General features: G+C 49.7%; 1 protein-coding gene across 7 annotated transcripts in view; it reads right to left on the minus strand.

Annotated features, from left to right (window-relative positions):
* Positions 1-12,295, minus strand: part of LOC140393937 (sphingomyelin phosphodiesterase 2-like) — a 99,910-nt gene that overhangs the window by 47,822 nt on the left and 39,793 nt on the right. For all 7 annotated transcript variants that reach the window (XM_072480593.1, XM_072480598.1, XM_072480597.1 and 4 more), the window contains exon 4: positions 191-287. In XM_072480593.1, the coding sequence (XP_072336694.1) occupies positions 191-287 (97 nt within the window). The remainder of the gene's footprint in view (positions 1-190; positions 288-12,295) is intronic.

The raw sequence follows: 12,295 nt of genomic DNA on the forward strand, positions 1-12,295 counted from the left end.
TGCCAACACACAGAGGTCCCAATGACACCCTAGCAATAACCCCGAGAGAGGTATTTGCGCTGTTTCTTTCGATTTTCTCTCACATTGACAATTCTGTATCCCCACAAGGGAGTCCAAAAGACCTGACCTAAACCCAGAGTGACAAGCAGACTGCAAAACCGCTGACTATAACAGCGGAAAATAAACTCACCTCCTGCAGCAGGACCACATCGTACTTTTCCTGATTCAGCAACTGAACGATCATTTCATAACGCTCCCTGCAACACTTGCTGAGGTAACGGATTCCCCTGGAACAGAAAGAGAGTGGTGAGAGGGAGAGCAGGTGGTTCCGTATTTGTCTTTACAGAAGACTCGCACATCGGCACAATGGCAGCTGAATTCAACAGCATGCAGTTTTGCAACGTGTAGGTTTGAGTCAAGTATATCTGACGGAAAGATCAAATAGTTTTGTCCTAAAGCCTCTCCAGACTTACAGCAAAATGAATGACTCCTAACTGTCCTTTGAAATGGCGCAGCAAGCCATCCAGTTTTATCAAACCTCTACAAGAGGCACGAAGGATGTACCCACATCACACAGACTGCAGCGGGTCAAAGATGTGGATCACTGCCACCTTCTTAGGTGCAACTCGGGATGGCAATAAATGCTGGCCTTGCCTGTGATGTTCACATCAAAGGAGCCAATTAATAGAAATAACTTTAATCCGTAAATTATGCAGTTACTAACAAATGACAGGCTGTCTATAATTATTAAATTAAATGTAATTTGGAATTGCAGCACATTAACATTAGCACGCATCGTGTTTGAGTTTTGAAATGGTATTTTGATCCCAGTTTCACCCACTCCAATGACCATGCAGGATTTCCTTCCTTTACAGAATCCGTCTCTTTCTCATTTCCCTCATCTTTAGCATTGTAATCCTTTGGGTTGATTTTATCTTATGTTTGTCATGTTGCTTTTGCCTCTTGCTGCTGTTTCGCTTTCTTCCTTTACTGCTCACTGTTGTCAGAAGGATGTCGCTAGTACAGAAAAGATGCTGTCACAACTCTCTGACACATCCTTCAGTTACCTATCGTTAATTATTTACTGTATCTACAAGGGCAAGTTAACCAATCCTCTGCCAGCAACTGTAGAGCAAGGTCTTCTATCTCTGGGTAACCTGAACTTGTCGATACCTCTCCTCATGCTCTTGTGCATGAGAGTTTTACAAAACCGGCTCCTTAAAATCTGCACCTTAGGGCAGAAAAAGTTAAGGGGAGATTTGTTAGTGGCGCTCAAAATCAGGATGGGTTTTAATAGAACATACAGAAATTGTTTCCTCTGCTTGGAGACTAGCTGGCCAGGGGACATCAATTTTAAAATCTCTGGTAGAGAATCAAAGGAGAATTTCTGTTTCTGCATTGAGTTATGATCTGAAATGTACTGCCTGAAAGGGTGGTGGAAGCAGATTAAATAATAGCTTACGAAAAGAGGGCTGGATAAATAGTTGAAGATGGAATTAGCAGGTCTATGGGAAAAGGGAAGGAAAGTGGGACAAATTGCAAAGAGCCAGTATAGACATGATGAACTAAATGCCCCCCTTCTAAGCTGCATTATCCTATGATTCTTGTCCTAGTTCCTGTAGAAACATAAAAAATAGGTGCAAGAGGAGGCCATTCGGCCCTGCTCTGCCATTCATTATCTTCCAAGAAAGTAACGTGTTCTCCCTTTCCCCCAAAGTCTTTGATCCCGTTATCCCCAAGTGCTATATCTAACTCCTTCTTGAAAACCTACAATGTTTTGGCCTCAACTGCTTTCTGCGGTAGCGAATTCTACAGGCCCACCACTCTCTGGGTGAAGACATTTCTCCTTAAGTCAGTCCTAAATAGTTTACCCAATATCCTTAGACTGTGACTCCCAGTTCTGGACACCCCCACCCTCGGGAACAGCCTTCCTGCATCTACTCTATCTAGTCCTGTTAGAATTCTAAAGGTTTCTGTGAGATCCCCCTTCATTCTTCTAAACTCCAGCGAATATAATCCTACCCAACTCAATCTCACCTCATACGTCAGTCCCAACATTCCAAGTTTCAATCTGGTAAACCCTCACTGTACTCCCTTCATAGCAAAGACATTCTTCCTCAGATAAGGAGACCAAAACTGCACCCAATATTCCAGATGTGGTCTCACAAAGGCCATGTATAATTGCAACAAAACATCCATGCTCCTCTACTCGAATCCTCTCGCAATGAAGGCCAACATACTATTTGCCTTCTTTACTGCCTGCTGCATCTGCATGCTTACCTTCAGCACCTGGTGTACAAGGTCTCCCAGGTTTCGTTGCACATTCCCCTCTCTCAATCTATAGCCATTCAGATAATAATCTGCCTTCCTGTTTTTGCTACCAAAGTGGATAACTTCACATTTATCTGCATTATATGGCATCTGCCATTCTTTTGCCCACTCACTCAACTTGTCCAAATCACACTGAAGCAGTTCGGTGTCTTCCTCACAGTTCACCCTCCCACCCAGCATCGTGTCATTTGCACATTTGGAGATATTACATTTAGTTTCTTAATCTATATCATTAATAGACATTGTGAAACTCTGGGTCCTAGTACTGATCCATGCTGTACCCCACTAGTCACTGCCTGCCATTTGGTAAAAGACCCGTTTATTCCAACTCTCTGTCTTCTGTCGCCAACCAGTTTTCTATCCATCTCAATAGACTACCCCCAGTGCTTTCATTTTATATGCTAATCTCTTATATGGGACTTTGTTGAAAGCCTTCTGGAAGTCCAAATAAACCACATCCACTGGCATCCCCTCATTAACTCTACTAGCTACAGCCTCGAAGAATTCTAGCAGATTTGTCAAGTATGATTTCTCTTTCGTACATCGATGCTGACTCTGTCTGATCCCCCCATTGTGTTCAAGTGCTCTGCTATTAAATCTTTTTAAATGGACTCTAGCATTTTCCCCACTACCGCCATCAGGCTTACTCATCTATAATTCCCTGTTTTCTCTCTACCTCCCTTTTTATTTATTTTTTCATAAATTTAAAACACCCAATTCATTTTATTTTCCCATTAAGGGGCAATTTAGCGTGACCAATCCACCTACCCTGCACATCTTTGGATTGTGGGAGTGAGACCCACCCAGTCACATGGGGCCGGAATCAAACTTGGGTCCTCGGCGCTGAGAGGCAGCAGTGCTCAGGTCTGCGGTTTCTTCTGACCAGTTCGTATGCCCTTGGATCAAATACTATCTCTATGGTTTGGCCATCTTTCCCATTTTATTTTTGTCCTAGGCAGGAATGAACAACTGCACTCTTTGAATGTTTGCCATTGCTTATCCACTGTCGTCTCTTTCAGTAACATTCCACAATCCATCATAGCCAACTCACGCTTCATACCACCTTGGTTCCCTTTATTTGGATTCAGGACCTAGGGCGGGATTCTCCGCAAACTGGCGCGATGTCCGCTACCCGGCGCCAAAAGCGGCGCAGATCACTCCGGCGTCGGGCCGCCCCAAAGGTGCGGAATTCTCCATTTAATTTAATAATTATAGACAGCCTGTCATTTGTTAGTAACTGCATAATTTACAGATTAAAGTTATTTCTATTAATTGGCTCCTTTGATGTGAACATCACAGGCAAGGCCAGCATTTATTGCCATCCCGAGTTGCACCTAAGGGTGGTCCCGCCGACCGGCACGATTCCCGCCGACCGGTGCGGCGCGATTCCCGCCCCTGCTGAATCTCTGATGGTGGGGAATTCGGGACACGGCAGGGGCGGGATTCACGCCAGCCCCCGGCGATTCTCCGTCCCGGTGGGGGGTCGGAGAATCGTGCCCCTAGTTTCAGAATCAACTTCGCCATTCTCCATCATGGTGAAGAATTCTATCATATATCTCCAGCTCCTCCAAGACCGAGTTAGGGAACTGGAGCTGGAGTTGGAAGAACTTCGGATCATTCGGGAGGCAGAGGGGGTCATAGATAGCAGCTTCAGGGAATTAGTTACACCAAAGATTGGAGATAAATGGGTAACTGTAAGAGGGACTGGGAAGAAGCAGTCAGTGCAGGGATCCCCTGCGGTCGTTCCCCTGAGAAACAGGTATACCGCTTTGGATACTTGTGGGGGGGGGACTTACCAGGGGTAAGCCATGGGGTACGGGCCTCTGGCACGGAGTCTGTCCCTGTTGCTCAGAAGGGAAGGGGGGAGAGGAGCAGAGCATTAGTAATTGGGGACTCGATAGTCAGGGGCACAGATAGGAGATTTTGTGGGAGCGTGAGAGATTCACGTTTGGTATGTTGCCTCCCAGGTGCAAGGGTACGTGATGTCTCGGATCGTGCTTTCCGGGTCCTTAGGGGGAGGGGGAGCAGCCCCAAGTCGTGGTCCACATTGGCACTAACGACATAGGTAGGAAAGGGGACAAGGATGTCAGGCAGGACTTCCGGTTGCGGCAGGGATGAGCTAGCCGCACGTTTCGGCGGCTCCAGCTCCGACGGAACTTCGGGCTCTTTTAAGAGCTTGGACGGCCGTAAAACCCGGTGCGAGGCGCGAGGGAAGGGAGTCCCCCCCGAAGGACGGAGGGAAAAACCGGCGGCGGCGGCTGCAGCCCGAAGAATCTGCAGCCAGAAGATCAGAGAGAGAGAGAGAGAGGGAGTGAAACAAAATGGCGGCGGAGAAACCACAGGTGACATGGGGGCCTGAGCAGGACGAGGTGGTGAGACGGTGCGTGGACCTGCTGAAGAAGGAGGTAATGACCCCGTTGTTACAGGCAATTGAGGGGCTTAAGGAGACTTTAAAGACCCAGGAGACGGAACTTCGCGTGGTGGAGCAGAAGGTGTCAGGTATTGAGGACGAGGTCCTGGGCCTGGCGGTCAAGACTCAGACGCACGAGGCACTTCATAAAAAGTGTGTTGACAGGATTGAGGCCCTTGAAAATGGAGCGCGAAGGAAGAACCTTAGGATACTAGGTCTCCCGGAGGGTGTGGAAGGAGTGGACTGTGGAGCGTACGTAAGTAAGATGCTGAGCTCACTGATGGGTGCTGAGGCCCCTGCGGGCCCCATGGAGGTGGAGTGGGCAAATCGGATCCCGGCGAGATGACCAAAAGCGGGAGAACCACCGAGGGCGATAATCGTGCGATTCTACCGCCTTAAGGACAGAGAAGAGGTCCTGAGATGGGCCAAAAAGGTGCGGAGTAGCAGATGGGAGAATGCGGTGGTAAGGATCTACCAGGATTGGAGTGCGGAGGTGGCGAGAAGGAGGGCGAGCTTCAACCGAGCCAAAGAGGTTTTGCACAAAAGGAAGGTGAAGTTTGGGATGCTGCAGCCGGCAAGACTATGGGTCACGCATCAGGAGAGACACTATTATTTTGAGACGGCGGAGGAAGCATGGTCCTTCATCAATGAAGAGAAACTGGACCGGAACTGAGGGACTGATGCTTCAGGGAACTGTTATTGTTGTTATTATTGTTTTTGTTAATGGGATGGTGAAAGTTAAGCGAGAAGTAAACAGGGAAGGGGGGGGGGGGGGGGACACTGGGGAAATGTGGGCGCCGGTGAGGGGGGAGAGGCGGGACATAGTCAGAGAATGGGGAAGGAGAGGGGGAGGGGAAAGGGAGCTGCGCCATAAGAGGCGGGACAGGTAAAGGGATGTTCCCGCGCCAGAAAGAATAAGGCAGGAAAACAGGCGCAAGGGAGTTCCCTCACACCGGGGGGGCCGAGGAGCGAGCAGGAGTAGCCGGGGTCAGTTGAAGTCAGCTGACTTACGGAAGTGATATGGGGAGAGCAATCAAGCTAGATAGGGATCTAGCGGAGGGGGGGAGGGGACAACTGGGTTGCTGCTGCGGAAATCCAAAAGGAAATGGCTAAAGAGAAGGCGGTCGGGGGCGGAATGCGACGCTGGGGGAGCGAGCGGGAGCGCGGAGGCGGTATATGGGACTGGCCTAGAGAAGGTAATGGCTAGTCGACACGGGAGGGGGGCAGGTAGCCCCCCAGTGAGGCTGATCACGTGGAACGTGAGAGGCCTGAATGGGCCGATAAAAAGGGCCCGAGCGCTCGCGCATTTGAAAGGACTAAGGGCAGACGTGGTTATGCTCCAAGAGACGCACCTAAAGGTGGCGGACCAAGTTAGGCTAAGGAAAGGATGGGTGGGACAGGTGTTCCACTCAGGACTGGACGCAAAGAACAGAGGGGTGGCCATTTTGGTGGGGAAACGGGTAGCATTTGAAGCAAAGAACATCGTAGCAGATAGTGGAGGTAGATATGTAATGGTGAGTGGTAGGCTGGAGGGAATGGAGGTCGTGTTGGTTAATGTGTATGCCCCAAATTGGGACGATGCGGGGTTCATGAGACGGATGCTGGGGCGTATTCCGGACCTGGAGGCAGGAAATTTGATTTTAGGAGGGGACTTCAATACGGTGCTGGACCCGGGGCTAGATAGATCCAGCTCAAGGACTGGAAGAAGGCCGGCAGCGGCCAAGGTACTTAAGGGGTTTATGGACCAAATGGGGGGAGTGGATCCATGGCGATTTCTTAGACCCAGGGCTAGGGAGTATTCCTTCTTCTCCCACGTCCATAAAGTGTACTCCCGGATAGATTTTTTTGTTCTAGGAAGGTCGAAGATCTCTAGGGTGGAAGAAGCTGAATACTCAGCCATAGCGGTTGCGGATCATGCCCCACATTGGGTGGACCTGGAAGTAGGAGAGGACAGGGAGCAGAGAACACTCTGGCGATTAGATGTGGGACTGATGGCGGATGAGGGAGTGTGTGCAAGAGTGAGGGGGTGTATCGAGAGATACCTGGAGGTCAATGACGACGGCGAGGTCCCTGTGGGAGTGGTCTGGGAAGCACTAAATGCGGTGGTCAGAGGAGTGCTGATTTCTATTGGGGCCCACAAAAGGAAAACAGAGGCCAAGGAAAGGGATAGATTACTGGGGGAGATTTTAAGGGTGGACAGGGAATTTGCAGAGACCCCGGAGGAGGAGCTGTACAGGGAGAGGAGACGACTCCAGACCGAGTTTGACCTTCTGACCACCAGAAAGGCGGAGGTAATGTGGAGGAAGGCACAGGGGAGGAGGTATGAATATGGGGAAAAGGCTAGTCGCCTGCTGGCGCACCAACTGCGAAAGAGGGCAGCAGCGAGGGAGATAGGAGGAATTAGGGATGGAAGGGGAGACACTGTGCGAAGGGCAGGAAAGATAAATGAGGTGTTTAAGACCTTTTATGAAGAACTGTATAGGTCTCAGCCCCCAGAGGGAGAGGAGGGGATGCGGCAGTTCCTGGACCAGTTGAGGTTCCCGAAAGTGGAGGAGCAGGCGGTGGCAGGCCTGGGGGCGCCGATTGAGGTGGACGAGGTTATTAAGGGACTGGGAAGCATGCAAGCAGGGAAGGCCCCGGGGCCAGACGGGTTCCCGGTGGAATTCTACAGAAAATATGTGGACTTGTTGGCCCCGTTGTTGGCGAGGATGTTCAATGAGGCCAGGGAAGGGGGGACACTACCCCCGGCAATGTCGGAGGCGACGATATCGCTAATTTTGAAGAGGGACAAAGATCCGATGCAGTGTGGGTCCTATAGACCTATTTCACTATTGAACGTGGACGCCAAACTGCTAGCAAAGGTGCTGGCATCGAGGATAGAGGACTCTGTCCCAGGGGTGGTGCACGAAGACCAGACAGGGTTCGTAAAAGGGAGACAATTGAATGTTAACGTGCGACGGCTATTAGGGGTGATAATGATGCCCTCAGTGGAGGGGGAGGCAGAGATAGTGGCGGCAATGGACGCAGAGAAGGCATTTGATAGGGTGGAGTGGGAGTATTATGGGAAGTGTTAAGGAGGTTTGGGTTTGGGAACGGATTTATTCGCTGGGTTAGACTTCTTTATGGGGCTCCAACGGCAAGCGTAGTTACAGGTCGACATAGATCGGAGTATTTCCGATTATATAGGGGAACAAGACAGGGATGCCCGCTGTCTCCATTGTTGTTTGCGCTGGCAATTGAACCTCTGGCCATGGCGCTGAGAGACTCCAGGAAATGGAGAGGGGTGACTAGAGGGGGAGAAGAACACCGAGTTTCGTTATACGCGGATGACCTATTGCTATACGTGTCGGACCCAGCGGGGGGATGATAGAGGTTATGCGAATCTTGAGGAGGTTCGGGGAATTTTCGGGGTATAGGTTAAACATGGGGAAGAGTGAATTATATGTGATACATCCAGGGGACCAGAGTAGAGAGATAGAAGGCTTACCGCTAAGGAAAGTGGAAAGAAACTTCCGATACTTGGGGATTCAGATCGCTAGGAGCTGGGGAACCTTGCACAGACTTAATCTGACACGGCTGGTAGAACAAATGGAGGAGGACTTTAAGAGGTGGGACATGCAGCCTTTATCGCTGGCGGGCAGGGTGCAAGCAATTAAGATGATGGTCCTCCCGAGGTTCTTATTTGTATTTCAATGTCTCCCTATTTTAATCAACAGGACCTTTTTTAATAAAATAGATAGGAGCATTACGAGCTTTGTGTGGGCAGGGAAAGTTCCGAGAGTAAGGAGGGGGTTCCTCCAGCGCAGTAGGGACAGAGGAGGACTGGCACTACCGAACTTGGGAGATTATTATTGGGCCGCCAATGTGGCAATGATACGTAGATGGATGATGGAGGGTGAGGGAGCGGCGTGGAAAAGGCTGGAGAGAAGGTCCTGTAAAGGGACGAGTCTAGAGGCGCTGGTGACGGCGCCGCTACCGTTCTCACCGAAAAAGTACACCACGAACCCGGTGGTGGCGGCAACACTGAACATATGGGGACAGTGGAGGCGACAGAGAGGGGTGCGAGGAGCCCTGGTGGGGTCCCCTATCAGGAACAACCATAGGTTCGCCCCAGGAAGAATGGATGGAGGATTTCAAAGCTGGTACCAGTTGGGAATTAGGAAGGTGGGAGATTTATTCATAGATGGGACTTTTGCGAGCTTGGGAGCACTGGAGGAAAAGTATAAGTTACCCCGGGGGAATTTCTTGAGATATATGCAGGTGAGGGCGTTTACTAGACAACAGGTGAGGGAATTTCCGCGGCTCCCGACACAGGGGATACAGGACAGGGTGCTTTCAGGGGTGTGGGTCGGAGAGGGCAAGGTGTCAGAGATTTATAGAGAGATGAGGGAAGAGGGGGAGGAGTCGGTGGGCGAACTAAAAAGAAAGTGGGAAGAAGAATTAGGGGAGGAGATAGAGGAGGGTATGTGGGCTGATGCCCTAAGCAGAGTAAATTCCTCTTCCTCATGCGCCAGGCTTAGCCTGATTCAATTTAAGGTGCTACATAGAGCACACATAACGGGGGCAAGATTGAGCAGGTTCTTTGGAGTGGAGGACAAATGTGGGAGGTGTGGCGGGAGCCCGGCAAACCATGCACATATGTTTTGGGCGTGCCCGGCACTGGAAGGGTATTGGAAGGGAGTGACGGGAGTGATTTCGCAGGTGGTGAAGGCCCGGGTCAAACCAGGCTGGGGGTTAGCTCTATTTGGAGTTGCGGAAGAGCCGGGAGTGCAGGAGGCGAAATAGGCCGATGTCGTGGCCTTTGCGTCCCTCGTAGCCCGGCGCAGGATCCTACTCATGTGGAAGGAGGCGAAACCCCCCGGACTGGAGGCCTGGGTAAACGATATGGCGGGGTTTATTAAACTGGAGCAGATAAAGTTTGCCCTGAGAGGATCGGCTCAAGGGTTCACCAGGCGGTGGCAGCCATTTCTCGACTACCTAGGGGAACGTTAGAGGGAAGACGGATGACCAGCAGCAGCAACCCAGGGGGGAGGGGGGGGGAGGCAGTTGAGTATAGGTCAATAGAGTACGAGGTTTTGTTACTTGTATATTATTACTACTATTATTATTATTGTTAAAAAGTTTTAAAATTTCTGTTTTGTTACTGTTATCGTTTCGCTTGTTTTGTAAGCGGGAAAAATGTTGCTCAGGGAAAAAAATTTCAATAAAATATATTTTTAAAAAAAGGATGTCAGGCAGGCTTTCAGGGAGCTAGGATGGAAGCTCAGAACTAGAACAAACAGAGTTGTTGTCTCTGGGTTGTTTCCCGTGCCACGTGATAGTGAGATGAGGAATAGGGAGAGAGAGCAATTAAACACGTGGCTACAGGGATGGTGCAGGCGGGAGGGATTCAGATTTCTGGATAACTGGGGCTCTTTCTGGGGAAGGTGGGACCTCTACAGACAGGATGGTCTACATCTGAACCTGAGGGGCACAAATATCCTGGGGGGGAGATTTGTTAGTGCTCTTTGGGGGGGTTTAAACTAATGCAGCAGGGGCATGGGAACCTGGATTGTAGTTTTAGGGTAAGGGAGAATGAGAGTATAGAGGTCAGGAGCACAGATTTGACGTCGCAGGAAGGGGCCAGTGTTCAGGTAGGTGGTTTGAAGTGTGTCTACTTCAATGCCAGGAGTATACGAAATAAGGTAGGGGAACTGGCAGCATGGGTTGGTACCTGGGACTTCGATGTTGTGGCCATTTCGGAGACATGGATAGAGCAGGGACAGGAATGGATGTTGCAGGTTCCGGGGTTTAGGTGTTTTAGTAAGCTCAGAGAAGGAGGCAAAAGAGGGGGAGGTGTGGCGCTGCTAGTCAAGAGCAGTATTACGGTGGCGGAGAGGATGCTAGATGGGGACTCATCTTCCGAGGTAGTATGGGCTGAGGTTAGAAACATGAAAGGAGAGGTCACCCTGTTGGGAGTCTTCTATAGGCCTCCAAATAGTTCTAGGGATGTAGAGGAAAGGATGGCGAGGATGATCCTGGATAAGAGCGAAAGTAACAGGGTAGTTATTATGGGAGACTTTAACTTTCCAAATATTGACTGGAAAAGGTATAGTTCGAGTACATTAGATGGGTCGTTTTTTGTACAGTGTGTGCAGGAGGGTTTCCTGACACAATATGTTGACAGGCCAACAAGAGGCGAGGCCACGTTGGATTTGGTTTTGGGTAATGAACCAGGCCAGGTGTTGGATTTGGAGGTAGGAGAGCACTTTGGGGACAGTGACCACAATTCGGTGACGTTTACGTTAATGATGGAAAGGGATAAGTATACACCGCAGGGCAAGAGTTATAGCTGGGGGAAGGGCAATTATGATGCCATTAGACGTGACTTGAGGGGGATAAGGTGGAGAAGTAGGCTGCAAGTGTTGGGCACACTGGATAAGTGGAGCTTGTTCAAGAATCAGCTACTGCGTGTTCTTGATAAGTATGTACCGGTCAGGCAGGGAGGAAGGCGTCGAGCGAGGGAACCGTGGTTTACCAAAGAAGTGGAATCTCTTGTTAAGAGGAAGAAGGAGGCCTATGTGAAGATGAGGTGTGAAGTTTCAGTTGGGGCGATGGATAGTTACAAGGTAGCGAGGAAGGATCTAAAGAGAGAGCTAAGACGAGCAAGGAGGGGACATGAGAAGTATTTGGCAGGTAGGATCAAGGAAAACCCAAAAGCTTTCTATAGGTATGTCAGGAATAAGCGAATGACTAGGGAAAGAGTAGGACCAGTCAAGGACAGGGATGGGAAGTTGTGTGTGGAGTCTGAAGAGATAGGCGAGATACTAAATGAATATTTTTCGTCAGTATTCACTCAGGAAAAAGATAATGTTGTGGAAGAGAATGCTGAGACCCAGGCTAATAGAATAGATGGCATTGAGGTACGTAGGGAAGAGGTGTTGGCAATTCTGGACAGGCTGAAAATAGATAAGTCCCCGGGTCCTGATGGGATTTATCCTAGGATTCTCTGGGAGGCCAGGTAAGAGATTGCTGGACCTTTGGCTTTGATTTTTATGTCATCATTGGCTACAGGAATAGTGCCAGAGGACTGGAGGATAGCAAATGTGGTCCCTTTGTTCAAAAAGGGGAGCAGAGACAACCCCGGCAACTATAGACCGGTGAGCCTCACGTCTGTAGTGGGTAAAGTCTTGGAGGGGATTATAAGAGACAAGATTTATAATCATCTAGATAGGAATAATATGATCAGGGATAGTCAGCATGGCTTTGTGAAGGGTAGGTCATGCCTCACAAACCTTATCGAGTTCTTTGAGAAGGTGACTGAGCAGGTAGACGAGGGTAGAGCAGTTGATGTGGTGTATATGGATTTCAGCAAAGCGTTTGATAAGGTTCCCCACGGTAGCCTATTGCAGAAAATACGGAGGCTGGGGATTGAGGGTGATTTAGAGATGTGGATCAAAAATTGGCTAGCTGAAAGAAGACAGAGGGTGGCGGTTGATGGGAAATATTCAGAATGGAGTTCAGTTACAAGTGGAGTACCACAAGGATCTGTTCTGGGGCCGTTGCTGTTTGTCA

The sequence above is a fragment of the Scyliorhinus torazame genome, chromosome 17, assembly GCF_047496885.1.
Source record: "Scyliorhinus torazame isolate Kashiwa2021f chromosome 17, sScyTor2.1, whole genome shotgun sequence".
Taxonomy (NCBI): domain Eukaryota; kingdom Metazoa; phylum Chordata; class Chondrichthyes; order Carcharhiniformes; family Scyliorhinidae; genus Scyliorhinus; species Scyliorhinus torazame.